The 15,878-nt window shown below is 47.1% G+C and overlaps 1 protein-coding gene across 1 annotated transcript in view; it reads left to right on the top strand.

Annotated features, from left to right (window-relative positions):
- The window catches only part of TTC6 (tetratricopeptide repeat domain 6), a 1,229,706-nt gene that overhangs the window by 317,775 nt on the left and 896,053 nt on the right, over window positions 1-15,878 (top strand). Inside the window, exon 8 of the mRNA XM_086936916.1 lies at window positions 4,101-4,199. Coding sequence (XP_086793042.1) covers window positions 4,101-4,199 — 99 coding nt within the window. The remainder of the gene's footprint in view (window positions 1-4,100; window positions 4,200-15,878) is intronic.

The following is a 15,878-nucleotide window of genomic DNA, read 5'->3' as shown; positions in this document are numbered from 1 at the left end:
CTATACTAATATAATAAAGAGAGAGCCCAAACCTTTGAGGCAGGTAATCTCAGGAACAACAGCACCAATCACAACACCCAATACAGCAAAAGTGGTCTACCATTATTCTCAATAAAGTTGAAAGAAGTCATAGACTGCATACAACCAGTTCACAACAGTGTGTGACCTGATCATCAATTGATCAGATGCCATGAGATTGGTAGTGGAGCCTTGCTCCCCCTGTGGTGGTCGGACATATGTATGAGACTGGTAGTAGAGCCTCACTCCCCCCTGTGGTGGTCGGACATATGTATGAGACTGGTAGTGGAGCCCTGTGGTAGCGGGACATATGTATGAGACTGGTAGTGGAGCCTCACTTCCCCCTGTGGTGGTCAGACATATGTATGAGACTGGTAGTGGAGCCCTGTGGTAGCGGGACATATGTATGAGACTGGTAGTGGAGCCTCACTTCCCCCTGTGGTGGTCGGACATATGTATGAGCCTGGTAGTGGAGCCTCACTCCCCCCTGTGGTAGCGGGACATGTGTATGAGACTGGTAGTGGAGCCTCACTCCCCTGTGGTAGCGGGACATATGTATGAGACTGGTAGTGGAGCCTCACTCCCCCCTGTGGTAGCGGGACATATGTATGAGACTGGTAGTGGAGCCTCACTCCCCCCTGTGGTGGTCGGACATATGTATGAGACTGGTAGTGGAGCCTCACTCCCGCCTGTGGTGGTCGGACATATGTATGAGACTGGTAGTGGAGCCTCGCTCCCCCCTGTGGTGGTCGGACATGTGTATGAGACTGGCAGTAGAGCCTTGCTCCCCCCTGTGGTGGTGGGACATATGTATGAGACTGGTAGTGGAGCCTCGCGCCCCCCTGTGGTGGTCGGACATGTGTATGAGACTGGTAGTGGAGCCTCACTCCCGTCTGTGGTGGTCGGACATATGTATGAGCCTGGTAGTAAAGCCTCACTTCCCTCTGTGGTAGAGGGACGTATGTATGAGACTGGTAGTGGAGCCTCGCTCCCCCCTGTGGTGGTCGGACATGTGTATGAGACTGGTTGTGGAGCCTCACTCCCCCTGTGGTGGTTAGACATATGTATGAGACTGGTAGTTGAGCCTTGCGCCCCCCTGTGGTGGTCGGACATGTGTATGAGACTGGTAGTGGAGCCTCACTCCCGCCTGTGGTGGTCGGACATATGTATGAGACTGGTAGTTGAGCCTTGCGCCCCCCTGTGGTGGTCGGACATGTGTATGAGACTGGTAGTGGAGCCTCACTCCCCCCTGTGGTAGCGGGACATATGTATGAGACTGGTAGTGGAGCCTCGCTCCCCCCTGTGGTGGTGGGACAAGTGTATGAGACTGGTAGTGGAGCCTCACTCCCCCCTGTGGTGGTCGGACATGTGTATGAGACTGATAGTGGAGCCTCGCTCCCCCCTGTGGTGGTGGGACAAGTGTATGAGACTGGTAGTGGAGCCTCACTCCCCCCTGTGGTGGTCGGACATGTGTATGAGACTGATAGTGGAGCCTCGCTCCCCCCTGTGGAGGTCGGACATGTGTATGAGACTGGTAGTGGAGCCTCACTCCCCCCTATGGTAGCGGGACATATGTATGAGACTGGTAGTGGAGCCTCGCTCCCCCCTGTGGTGGTCGGACATGTGTATGAGACTGGTAGTGGAGCCTCACTCCCCCCTGTGGTGGTCGGACATATGTATGAGTCTGGTAGTGGAGCCTCACTCCCCCCTGTGGTAGCGGGACATATGTATGAGACTGGTAGTGGAGCCTCGCTCCCCCCTGTGGTGGTCGGACATGTGTATGAGACTGGTAGTGGAGCCTCGCTCCCCCCTGTGGTGGTCGGACATGTGTATGAGACTGGTAGTGGAGCCTCACTCCCCCCTGTGGTAGCAGGACATATGTATGAGACTGGTAGTAGAGCCTCGCTCCCCCCTGTGGTGGTCGGACATGTGTATGAGACTGGTAGTGGAGCCTCGCTCCCCCCTGTGGTGGTCGGACATGTGTATGAGACTGGTAGTGGAGCCTCACTCCCCCCTGTGGTAGCGGGACATATGTATGAGACTGGTAGTGGAGCCTCACTCCCCCTGTGGTGGTCGGACATATGTATGAGACTGGTAGTCGAGCATCACTCCCCTCTGTGGTAGCGGGACGTATGTATGAGACTGGTAGTGGAGCCTCACTCCCCAATGTGGTGGTCGGACATATGTATGAGACTAGTAGTGGAGCCTCACTCCCCCCTGTGGTGGTCGGACATGTGCATGAGTCTGGTAGTCGAGCCTCACTCCCCTCTGTGGTAGAAGGACGTATGTATGAGACTGGTAGTAGAGCCTCACTTCCCTCTGTGGTAGAGGGACATATGTATGAGACTGGTGGTGGAGCCTCACTCCCCCCTGTGGTAGCGGGACATATGTATGAGACTGGTAGTGGAGCCTCGCTCCCCCCTGTGGTGGTGGGACATGTGTATGAGACTGGTAGTGGAGCCTCACTCCCCCCTGTGGTAGCCAGACATATGTATGAGACTGGTAGTGGAGCCTCACTCCCCCCTGTGGTGGTCGGACATGTGTATGAGACTGGTAGTGGAGCCTCGCTCCCCCCTGTGGTGGTGGGACATGTGTATGAGACTGGTAGTGGAGCCTCACTCCCCCCTGTGGTAGCCGGACATATGTATGAGACTGGTAGTGGAGCCTCACTCCCCCCTGTGGTGGTCGGACATGTGTATGAGACTGGTAGTGGAGCCTCACTCCCCTCTGTGGTAGCAGGACATATGTATGAGACTGGTAGTGGAGCCTCACTCCCCTCTGTGGTAGCAGGACATATGTATGAGACTGGTAGTGGAGCCTCACTCCCCTCTGTGGTAGCAGGACGTATGTATGAGACTGGTAGTGGAGCCTCACTCCCCCCTGTGGTGGTCGGACATGTGTATGAGACTGGTAGTGGAGCCTCACTCCCCTCTGTGGTAGCAGGACGTATGTATGAGACTGGTAGTGGAGCCTCGCTCCCCCCTGTGGTGGTCGGACATGTGTATGAGACTGGTGGTGGAGCCTCGCTCCCCCCTGTGGTGGTGGGACATGTGTATGAGACTGGCAGTAGAGCCTTGCTCCCCCCTGTGGTGGTGGGACATGTGTATGAGACTGGTAGTGGAGCCTCACTTCCACCTGTGGTGGCGGGACATATGCATGAGACTGGTAGTGGAGCCTCACTCCCCCCTGTGGTGGTCAGACATATGTATGAGACTGGTAGTAGAGCCTCACTTCCCTCTGTGGTAGAGGGACGTATGTATGAGACTGGTAGTGGAGCCTCGCTCCCCCCTGTGGTGGTGGGACATGTGTATGAGACTGGTAGTGGAGTCTCACTCCCCTCTGTGGTAGCAGGACATATGTATGAGACTGGCAGTAGAGCCTCACTTCCCTCTGTGGTAGAGGGACGTATATATGAGACTGGTAGTGGAGCCTCACTCCCCCCTGTGGTGGTCGGACATATGTATGAGACTGGTAGTAGAGCCTCACTTCCCTCTGCGGTAGAGGGACGTATGTATGAGACTGGTAGTGGAGCCTCACTCCCCCATGTGGTGGTCGGAAATGTGTATGAGACTGGTTGTGGAGCCTCACTCCCCCTGTGGTGGTTAGACATATGTATGAGACTGGTAGTGGAGCCTCACTCCCCCCTGTGGTGGTCGGACATGTGTATGAGACTGGTAGTGGAGCCTCGCTCCCCCCTGTGGTGGTTAGACATATGTATGAGACTGGTAGTAGAGCCTCACTCCCCCCCTGTGGAGGTCGGACATGTGTATGAGACTGGTAGTGGAACCTCACTCCCCCCCTGTGGTGGTCGAACATATGTATGAGACTGTTAGTGGAGCCCGTTGTGTATGTGAATGTTAGTGGGTTCTCACCCCTCCCTTTGGTTGAGGAGGGCCGTGGTGCAAGAGTGTTTTAGTGCAGTGCTCCTTACTGTGGGTCAGGTCTGCTAGAGCAAAGGACATTTAATGACTATACATTTTTCTGATTTCCTGGATGATGGGGGATGGGTAATGCACCTTCTTAATTTAGAGGAGTATTGGCACATAGGTTGATCATCACAGCCTATCTGTTTCTGCTGGCAGAGCTCCCTACCTGTGGACATCGGAAATGATGAGTTTCTCCGTGAGGTGTTGGAGGATGAAGTCTCGGAGGAGGAGCTTGATCGGACGGGCAACTTTTTGGTAAGTATCATGATGCTCTGGACAGTAGAATCACAGTGTCCTTGTCGCATAAAACAAAAAACTCAAACATGTCTTTAGTGTTGACAATCGCACATGTTTTGTTTGATCTCACATTTGGTTAGGCTTTTCATTCCAACCATGCCTTGTTTCTAATAAACCATCAGTCCCTTATTCTTGCGGAATGTTATGAGCATGGTGGCTGCTCTGATGTCCTGGGAGAGGACGGTTTAGGTATTCGCTGCTAGGTGGGAGAACGAGAAGCCTCTAGTCACCATTCTGTGAGTGATGGGTCAGCTGCAGATTAAAGACTATTCGACTGAATGTATTCAGTGTTTTTGAATGAAGATTGGGACTGAGCGTTGTCATTGCCATTGAATTCTTAATTTTTTTATTAAGTTTGGGACCAGATACCAAAGAGCAAAGACCAGGCAAACATAGAGGAATGATTAACACCTTCGATGCTCATGACGAGCTCAGCTCGTCATGAGGCACAGTGGAGCTGAGGTCTCATAGACCCTAGCGGAATGGATCGGGATCACTGAGATTTGAGCCATGATCTGGGCTCTCATAGATATTAGAGGAACCGCTAGGGGAATCAATGGGGATCACAGAGCTTTGAGCGATGTACTGAGGTCTCATAGACCCCAGTGGAACATATCAGAATCACAGAGTTTTGAGAGTTGCTTTAAGGTCTCACAGATACTAGCGGAACAAATTGGAATCACATAACTTTGAGATATGATCTGAGGTCTCATAGACCTTAGAAGAACCGGTGAGTAGCGGATACACTACTGGACCATAGTACCAGTGCGTATTTCTCCCTCACTATATTTTTAATAAGGTTGTTAACCACAATATTAAAGTACTCAGTGGATTACCTAACCTTTTTTAACCTTCACACACTGCTCACGACTACACCACCACATTTTAATAAAACCCTCATACCCACATGCAAAAAATGGCAGGAACAAAAGATCTCCGATAAAGAGCCCTTTCGTGGGTGCCCGTCAGACATTGCAGCGCCAGTCTGACGAGGAGCAAAACTCATATGATGAAGCATGACACCTAGCTTGCTGGGTGTGTGAGGGTTTTAGTTCCGAAAAGGGGAATCCCCTTTCCCCTTTCTCCTCTCCCTCTAATTTTTCAAACTAGGTTCTCCTATTCCTTACCCTTTCTATCTAGCAGGGGAACTTTGTACCTCTCATTGTGTAACAGATGATCTGAGGTCTCATGGACCCCAATGCAACAGACGGGCATCTCAGAGTCCCATGGAGATGATCTGTGGTCTCATGGACCCTAGAGGAACAGACAGGCATCCCAAAGTCCTGAGAGATGATCTGAGGTCTCATTGACCACAGCTGAACAGACAGGCATCCCAAAGTCTTGAGAGATGATTTGAGGTCTCACAGAGCCCAGTGGAACAGACAGGCATCTCAGAGTCCCATGGAGATGGTCTGAGGTCTCATTGACCACAGCCAAACAGACAGGCATCTCAAAGTCCTAAGAGATGATCTGAGGTCTCAGTGACCATTGTGGAACAGACGGGCATGTCAGAGTTCTGAGAGATGATCTGAGGGCTCACAGAGCCCAGTGAAACTGACGGGCATGTCAGAGTCCCATGGAGATGGTCTGAGGTCTCATGGACCCTAGAGGAACAGACAGGCATCCCAAAGTCCTGAGAGATGATCTGAGGTCTCATTGACCACAGCTGAACTGGCAGGCATCCCAAAGTTTTGAGAGATGATTTGAGGTCTCACAGAGCCCAGTGGAACAGACAGGCATCTCAGAGTCCCATGGAGATGGTCTGAGGTCTCATTGACCACAGCCGAACAGACAGGCATCTCAAAGTCCTAAGAGATGATCTGAGGTCTCAGTGACCATTGTGGAACAGACGGGCATGTCAGAGTTCTGAGAGATGATCTGAGGGCTCACAGAGCCCAGTGAAACTGACGGGCATGTCAGAGTCCCATGGAGATGGTCTGAGGTCTCATGGACCCTAGAGGAACAGACAGGCATCCCAAAGTCCTGAGAGATGATCTGAGGTCTCATTGACCACAGCTGAACTGGCAGGCATCCCAAAGTTTTGAGAGATGATTTGAGGTCTCACAGAGGCCAGTGGAACAGACAGGCATCTCAGAGTCCCATGGAGATGGTCTGAGGTCTCAGTGACCACAGCCCAACAGACAGGCATCCCAAAGTCCTGAGAGATGATTTGAGGTCTCACAGAGCCCAGTGGAACAGACAGGCATCTCAGAGTCCCATGGAGATGATCTGATGTCTCATGGACCCTAGTGGAACAGACAGGCATGTCAGAGTTCTGAGAGATGATCTGAGGTCTCACAGAGCTCAGTGGAACAGACAGGCATGTCAGAGTTCTGAGAGATGATCTGAGGTCTCACAGAGCTCAGTGGAACTGACAGGCATGTCAGAGTTCTGAGAGATGATCTGAGGTCTCACAGAGCTCAGTGGAACTGACGGGCATGTCAGAGTTCTGAGAGATGATCTGAGGTCTCACAGAGCTCAGTGGAACTGACGGGCATGTCAGAGTTCTGAGAGATGATCTGAGGTCTCACAGACCTCAGTGGAACTGACGGGCATGTCAGAGTTCTGAGAGATGATCTGAGGTCTCACAGAGCTCAGTGGAACTGACAGGCATGTCAGAGTTCTGAGAGATGATCTGAGGTCTCACAGAGCTCAGTGGAACTGACGGGCATGTCAGAGTTCTGAGAGATGATCTGAGGTCTCACAGAGCTCAGTGGAACTGACGGGCATGTCAGAGTTCTGAGAGATGATCTGAGGAGTTCTGAGAGATGATCTGAGGTCTCACAGAGCTCAGTGGAACTGACGGGCATGTCAGAGTTCTGAGAGATGATCTGAGGTCTCACAGAGCTCAGTGGAACTGACGGGCATGTCAGAGTTCTGAAAGATGATCTGAGGTCTCACAGAGCCCAGCGGAACAAACGGGCATCACAGAGTTCTGAGAGATGATCTGAGGTCTCACAGAGCTCAGCGGAACAAACGGGCATCACAGAGTTCTGAGAGATGATCTGAGGTCTCACAGAGCCCAGCGGAACAAACGGGCATCACAGAGTTCTGAGAGATGATCTGAGGTCTCACGGAGCCTAGCGGAACAAACGGGCATCACAGAGTTCTGAGAGATGATCTGAGGTCTCATAGAGCCCAGCGGAACAAACGGGCATCACAGAGTTCTGAGAGATGATCTGAGGTCTCACAGAGCCCAGCGGAACAAACGGGCATCACAGAGTTCTGAGAGATGATCTGAGGTCTCACGGAGCCCAGCGGAACAAACGGGCATCACAGAGTTCTGAGAGATGATCTGAGGTCTCACAGAGCCCAGCGGAACAAACGGGCATCACAGAGTTCTGAGAGATGATCTGAGGTCTCACAGAGCCCAGCGGAACAAACGGGCATCACAGAGTTCTGAGAGATGATCTGAGGTCTCACAGAGCCCAGCGGAACAAACGGGCATCACAGAGTTCTGAGAGATGATCTGAGGTCTCACAGAGCTCAGCGGAACTGACGGGCATGTCAGAGTTCTGAGAGATGATCTGAGGTCTCACAGAGCCCAGCGGAACAAACGGGCATCACAGAGTTCTGAGAGATGATCTGAGGTCTCACAGAGCCCAGCGGAACAAACGGGCATCACAGAGTTCTGAGAGATGATCTGAGGTCTCACGGAGCCCAGCGGAACAAACGGGCATCACAGAGTTCTGAGAGATGATCTGAGGTCTCACAGAGCCCAGCGGAACAAACGGGCATCACAGAGTTCTGAGAGATGATCTGAGGTCTCACGGAGCCCAGCGGAACAAACGGGCATCACAGAGTTCTGAGAGATGATCTGAGGTCTCACAGAGCCCAGCGGAACAAACGGGCATCACAGAGTTCTGAGAGATGATCTGAGGTCTCACAGAGCCCAGCGGAACAAACGGGCATCACAGAGTTCTGAGAGATGATCTGAGGTCTCACAGAGCTCAGCGGAACTGACGGGCATGTCAGAGTTCTGAGAGATGATCTGAGGTCTCACAGAGCCCAGCGGAACAAACGGGCATCACAGAGTTCTGAGAGATGATCTGAGGTCTCACAGAGCTCAGCGGAACTGACGGGCATGTCAGAGTTCTGAGAGATGATCTGAGGTCTCACAGAGCCCAGCGGAACAAACGGGCATCACAGAGTTCTGAGAGATGATCTGAGGTCTGTATTGCTTCGCACTCCCAGATATTAGGAAATACCACTCTCTCATACGGAGGCTCAAACATGATGAAGCAATAAAACAACAAAATACCACCTGGAAAGGGATTTCACTTCATGAAATGAAACACACATCAAAGAATAAGGCATGAGGTTATATTCTTGCAGTGCTCTCTAACAGAAAGGATGCCCCAGGTGTCAAATGAACAACATTCATATATATATATATATTCTGCTCCTGGGCCTGCCACACGAAATGTGGGACACTCGAACAGTTGTGAAAGGTATGACCCTTAACCTTTATTCAATCGATATGGACTGCACACGCACGCATGCAGGCAGGATAAACAGTACCTTTGCTTTGCCTGACATGTTTCAAAATGATTCTTCCTCAGAGGCATTAACGACGAAGATCACGTGCAAGCACTCCCATATGCTAATGATTGAGCCATACCATGCCCGCAGCATTATGGGTGTTAAAGTTCTAAGTCCTCAATGGATGCACTTTCTTAACTGCCGCTCTGTATGAGCCCAAGCTCCGAAGAGCCCCCACATGGGCCTTAGTCCTCATCCACCACAACTGCTCCACGTTGAGATAGGCAGAATTCTGCGGGCATGGTATGGCTCAATCATTAGCATATGGGAGTGCCTGTATGCGTGCGCAGTCCATACCGATTGAATAAAGGTTAAGGGTCATACCTTTCACAACTGTTTGAGTGTCCCACATTTCGTGTGGCAGGCCCAGGAGCAGAATACATATATATATATATATATATATATATATATATATATATATATATATATATATATATATATGAATGTTGTTCATTTGACAGTGTCACAAAGACTGACCCAACACAGGTCTAGGATTAAACAAAAAGTTCTAAATGCCCCAATGGTCCAACATTGTATCGATTCAGGCCACACTGAGAAAGAATTAAAGTGGTCAGTATTATCAAAGATCCAAGTCCCTGCAAGAGGAGGTAGTGTAGAAGCAATGTTAGCAAAAAGGGAGGCATATCTGATTCTGAAATACGACTGCGTGAATGATGGACTGAATGAACACACAGAAAGCCAAAATCAATAACTGGGCCGCAGGCGGTACAGACCACCCCTCAAACAATCAATCTTGAAACTGCAGGACTACATGTCCCAGAAGCACTGGGTGATATAAAAAACTCCAAACCCTCGCGTTTTTTTCAGCCTTTCTCCCATCTGAGGAACTCTGGAGTAAACAGCAGTGCCTAGCGACTCATCCACAGGTAAACGAGCATACGCGCTAAATATTAAATGGATTAACACTCGCTAAAACGCAATCCTAAATCTCCGCTTTATCAATTGTTTACAGCCCTAACTGTATCCACCGTAAACTAACTAGAAGTTGAGCAACGCCCCCTCCAACATAGACTCGACGTCTACATCGCGCAAGTAGGTGTTTTACTTTTGTATCGTGGAAATTGAATGCCCATAACAGTGAAAATCCAGTACTAAAACACCGCATTCGCTTAAACTTACAGCGCCGAGTGTTAAAGAGCAACAAGAGGTGGCGTCCCCACACAAAGAAATACGGCGCCTCGCGCCCGCGAAAAGTAAGTGCCCAATGATCGGCTGTCAGTGTCACAGCACTAAAATGCTTGTAGCGATAAACAGAATAGTGATTTATTACTAAAAACGTCCCTGTTGACTTTGTAGCGCCAGCGTTAATTACTGCTCATATCGGAGACCAACAACCTGCTTGAAAACATCCTGGCTGTTAAACACGTGAGTGCTAAAAAAGGTTGAGTATAAATCACTAGTAGAAAAATAAGACCTTGGGAAACATACCATGTTATTGTTTCCATTACAGAAGTTAAGGAGTCCCCTAAAAGAAATCGATCAGAAGATCAGATAATAGTTACTGTACAACAAAAAGGTAACAATAACGTCAGTTGAACAGCTTTTGGTGATGCATAAAAGAGGGTCAAAAACTCATTATGCCCTATATTTGTACTCACATAGGTACCCAGCCCCAAAGCCCTGAAGACGAGCCTGCCAAGTACACAGACAGGCTCAGAAACGCGTCGGTTTACAGGCTCTTGACCTTCATTCGTCTTAAGTCCGAATGTTTTTTGGCGCATAAGGCTCTTTTTGTGTTTTGATAAATACATAGAACATTGATTGCACTAACAGCCTCTTGCGCTATCAGGCCATAAGAAAAAGAAAAAATATTCAGCTTTTAGTGGCCTGACAGAAAGTATATGGACAGGGTACTGTCAATTTCAATGAGTCATATTCTTTCAAATGTTTGTCTTGTATATATTATTTAAATGTACAAATTCTTTTTTGTGTTTTTCTAAGTGATGTGTAAATTGTGCTTGTAAATACATGTAAATATATGTGTCTTTGTGCAGGACCGTAAGTAACTCTTCGGACAGTCACAGTATTTGTAAAAATCACTGCATTTACTTTTCTTGAATATCCAAAAAAAACATATAGATTGCACAGAAGGATTAAATACCTGAGTGCAAGATTCTGCCCTAAATAAAAATTGAGCAGAACCAGCAAACGAGTGACCGGGTCTTCTTCCTTCTTATAATTACAATTGTCCTACCCGGCCACACCCTTTGGACAGAACCCCCCTTGATAACAGTTGTATGAGCGGAAGGATTTCCGCGAGGGTACCCTTAACCCATGCAAAATAAATAAGAGTTTTGATTAAATCTAGATAACAGACTGGTTCACTAGTCTGTTGAGTTATGTCCGAAGAGGAAACTCTGTCCTTCACAGACGCATACATCAAAAATTTCACTGCTGGACCCTCGCCTTTTGCATCATTAAAATTGAGCACTAATGCTCAACAACAAAATGAGACAGATAAGCTAATGCGATTGAGCAAGAAAAATGTTCGCACTGAATTACATGGACATTTCTTGTTCCAACATTTAAAAACAGGAACTATACCCTGGGGACTCCAGGTGAAAAACGTACCGGTGGTCTTCACAGACGACCCAGTTTATAAAAAAGGCTTCAGTTTCATAGCCACAAAATGCAGCCGGGACCTGATGGTCCATACAGTTGAGACGGCTCAAAGAATTTGTGCGAAGGAGAAGGAGGAAATAGACGCCTTAACTAAGGCTATTAACGACAACCATAGTAGCCAGGAAGCGAAGGACCTTTTGGAAAAGATAGAGAAAGATCTACAGACATTTAAGGATAACACAATCAACTACAGAGTGAGCAAATTTGAGAAAGACCTGAAATCGTTTAATATAGAGACAGTATATCCCTATTTGAGGGAAGACTATTATACACAACAAGAATCCCGCCGTGCCTTGTCCCAATATCAGGGAAGATCAAAAAATCGTTTCTTAACATTCTCTGAAAGCTCTTCCTCTGAGGCTTCAGGGGAATCTGATCCAAGAGAAGGCACCTCTAAACGCCAAAATCCTTTTTTAGAGAAAGGAGAAGGGAGGGGCAGAGTCAGGTTCAAACCCCCACAACAAACATGGGATATGAGAACCCGAAACAAAAATTACTTCAAACAATAGAAGAGTCTTCTATAATTAATCTCTCACCTAAAATATTAACCACGCATGAACGAGCAGTCTTAGAACTTGGCATCAAATTTGTCCCCACTGTTAACACAGACATAGTCAAACTAAAATTTGAAGCACAAGATCTGTTCAGAAAGGTACGATTAAAGGCTTTCTTCCATGACAAAGAAAATAACCGTATTCCAGAACCTTCTAATTTGTCTAATAAGTCTACTTTCACTCCCACATCCCAAATGATACCGAAACAAATCTTGGCATTCGAACAGGTCGTTCAGTCATCACTCACGCAGTTAGGAAAACAAAAAAAAATTACTGTAGGAAGAATATAACAAAAGAACAACAATCAGCCATCAGACAACTCAGTAATGACACAACTATAGTGGTCAAGCCGGCCGACAAGGGGGTGCCATAGTCCTGTGGCAAAAAGAAAAATACATTGATGAGGCCAACAGTCAGATAGGCAACACAGAATGGTACAGGAAGCTCACAGAGGACCCAACTGTTTCAATCCAAAATGAAATCCAAGCAAGATTAAAACAGGGATTTGACGATGGAATTGTAGGTCCGAAGGAATACGAATATTTGAGCAAGCGAAATCCTCGAACTCCGGTAATCTATTTCTTACCTAAAGTCCATAAAAATCTATCAAATCCACCCGGAAGACCAATTGTCTCCGGGTGTGATTCGATATTGGAACCATTAGCCAAATAAATCTTAAAACCATTCATGGGTGATGTCAAATCATATATAAAAGACACGACTGACTTCATCACAAAAATAGAAACTACACCATTTGATGACAAAGCTGAGTTAATGGTCACTTTTGACGTTAACTCCTTGTACACACAAATCCCCCAGGAAGAGGGATTAGAAGCTATTGAATTTTTTCTTGAAACCCGGCCAAGACCCCATAGAGTTCCAACTCATTTTATCATTGAATTGGCAAGTCTGGCACTCAAACGTAATTACTTCAGATTCATGGACACCTTCTACATGCAAGTGAAGGGCACCGCCATGGGGTGTCCTTATGCCCCAGAGATGGCGGTGCTCTTCATGGCACTGTATGAAGAGCGCTTCATCTACCATCAAAACCCTTATGGCATACACATCTTAAGATGGTATCGCTATATCGATGACATCTGGTGTCAGTGGAGAGGAACTGAGGAAAAACTAAAAGAGTTCTATGAGTGGCTGAACAATAGACACCCTGATATAAAGTTCAGTATGACTAGCAGTAACACACGCTTAACTTTTCTTGATGTGGAGGTATTCCATCAGGAAGGAGAATTAGTCACCACCCTTCACCGCAAACAAACTGACAAAAACTCAATTCTACACTACGATAGCTTTCACCCCAAAAGTTTGAAAGCAAACCTACCGTATAGCCAACTATTACGAATCAGACGTAATTGCTCAAGGAAAGAGGACTATACGATACATGCTGAAACACTATGTGACCAACTGTCCAAACGGGGGTATCCTAGAAAGATGTTAAAACATGCAACTAAACGCGCATGGTTCACACCAAGGGAAGCGCTGTTGACAAAGAAGGACAAGAAACCGCTGGAACAGCTAGTTTGTGTAACCACGTATGGACCACTAACCAACAAATTCAAGGCCATAGTACTGAAAAATTGGCACTTGTTATCAAACCTGAACATACCATTTCCAAAACCCTTATTTGCCCTGAAAAAGAGTAAAAGCATAGGGGAACAAATAATTCGAGCAGATTTGGGTACCCAGAGACCAAAAAGCGATTTACCCACATTGTGGAAATTGGATCCGGTCAAAGGACACCACAAGTGTGGTAACTGCATCTCGTGCACAAATACCATTGAAGGCACCACATTTGAACATCACAATGTGAAATGGACCCACGTGGAATTCACAAACTGTAAGAGCAAAAATGTGGTTTATGTAATCATCTGTCCCTGCGACAAACTCTACATAGGGAAAACCACACAAACAGTGTCACAAAGACTGACCCAACACAGGTCTAGGATTAAACAAAAAGTTCTAAATGCCCCAATGGTCCAACATTGTATCGATTCAGGCCACACTGAGAAAGAATTAAAGTGGTCAGTATTATCAAAGATCCAAGTCCCTGCAAGAGGAGGTAGTGTAGAAGCAATGTTAGCAAAAAGGGAGGCATATCTGATTCTGAAATACGACTGCGTGAATGATGGACTGAATGAACACACAGAAAGCCAAAATCAATAACTGGGCCGCAGGCGGTACAGACCACCCCTCAAACAATCAATCTTGAAACTGCAGGACTACATGTCCCAGAAGCACTGGGTGATATAAAAAACTCCAAACCCTCGCGTTTTTTTCAGCCTTTCTCCCATCTGAGGAACTCTGGAGTAAACAGCAGTGCCTAGCGACTCATCCACAGGTAAACGAGCATACGCGCTAAATATTAAATGGATTAACACTCGCTAAAACGCAATCCTAAATCTCCGCTTTATCAATTGTTTACAGCGCTAACTGTATCCACCGTAAACTAACTAGAAGTTGAGCAACGCCCCCTCCAACATAGACTCGACGTCTACATCGCGCAAGTAGGTGTTTTACTTTTGTATCGTGGAAATTGAATGCCCATAACAGTGAAAATCCAGTACTAAAACACCGCATTCGCTTAAACTTACAGCGCCGAGTGTTAAAGAGCAACAAGAGGTGGCGTCCCCACACAAAGAAATACGGCGCCTCGCGCCTGCGAAAAGTAAGTGCCCAATGATCGGCTGTCAGTGTCACAGCACTAAAATGCTTGTAGCGATAAACAGAATAGTGATTTATTACTAAAAACGTCCCTGTTGACTTTGTAGCGCCAGCGTTAATTACTGCTCATATCGGAGACCAACAACCTGCTTGAAAACATCCTGGCTGTTAAACACGTGAGTGCTAAAAAAGGTTGAGTATAAATCACTAGTAGAAAAATAAGACCTTGGGAAACATACCATGTTATTGTTTCCATTACAGAAGTTAAGGAGTCCCCTAAAAGAAATCGATCAGAAGATCAGATAATAGAGACTGTACAACAAAAAGGTAACAATAACGTCAGTTGAACAGCTTTTGGTGATGCATAAAAGAGGGTCAAAAACTCATTATGCCCTATATTTGTACTCACATAGGTACCCAGCCCCAAAGCCCTGAAGACGAGCCTGCCAAGTACACAGACAGGCTCAGAAACGCGTCGGCTTACAGGCTCTTGACCTTCATTCGTCTTAAGTCCGAATGTTTTTTGGCGCATAAGGCTCTTTTTGTGTTTTGATAAATACATAGAATATTGATTGCACTAACAGCCTCTTGCGCTATCAGGCCATAAGAAAAAGAAAAAATATTCAGCTTTTAGTGGCCTGACAGAAAGTATATGGACAGGGTACTGTCAATTTCAATGAGTCATATTCTTTCAAATGTTTGTCTTGTATATATTATTTAAATGTACAAATTCTTTTTTGTGTTTTTCTAAGTGATGTGTAAATTGTGCTTGTAAATACATGTAAATATATGTGTCTTTGTGCAGGACCGTAAGTAACTCTTCGGACAGTCACAGTATTTGTAAAAATCACTGCATTTACTTTTCTTGAATATCCAAAAAAAACATATAGATTGCACAGAAGGATTAAATACCTGAGTGCAAGATTCTGCCCTAAATAAAAATTGAGCAGAACCAGCAAACGAGTGACCGGGTCTTCTTCCTTCTTATAATTAATCATATATAGTGCGGCACAACCTTAGTGGGCGTCAGCGTTGTCAGAGGGGGCTGCACCAAAATTAAAATAAAAAGGGGCGCGCCTTTCGCCATCAATGTGCGCGCACATTCACGCTCCACCTTGGCGATCTGATGACGCAACATTAACGATATATAGTGCAACGCAAACTTTGTGGGCGTCAGCGTTGTCAGAGGGGGCTGCACTAAAATTAACAAAAAAAAGGG

Source organism: Lissotriton vulgaris, chromosome 9, assembly GCF_964263255.1.
Source record: "Lissotriton vulgaris chromosome 9, aLisVul1.2, whole genome shotgun sequence".
In the NCBI taxonomy this organism is placed as follows: Eukaryota; Metazoa; Chordata; class Amphibia; order Caudata; family Salamandridae; genus Lissotriton; species Lissotriton vulgaris.
This window is presented reverse-complemented; position numbering and strand designations above follow the sequence as displayed.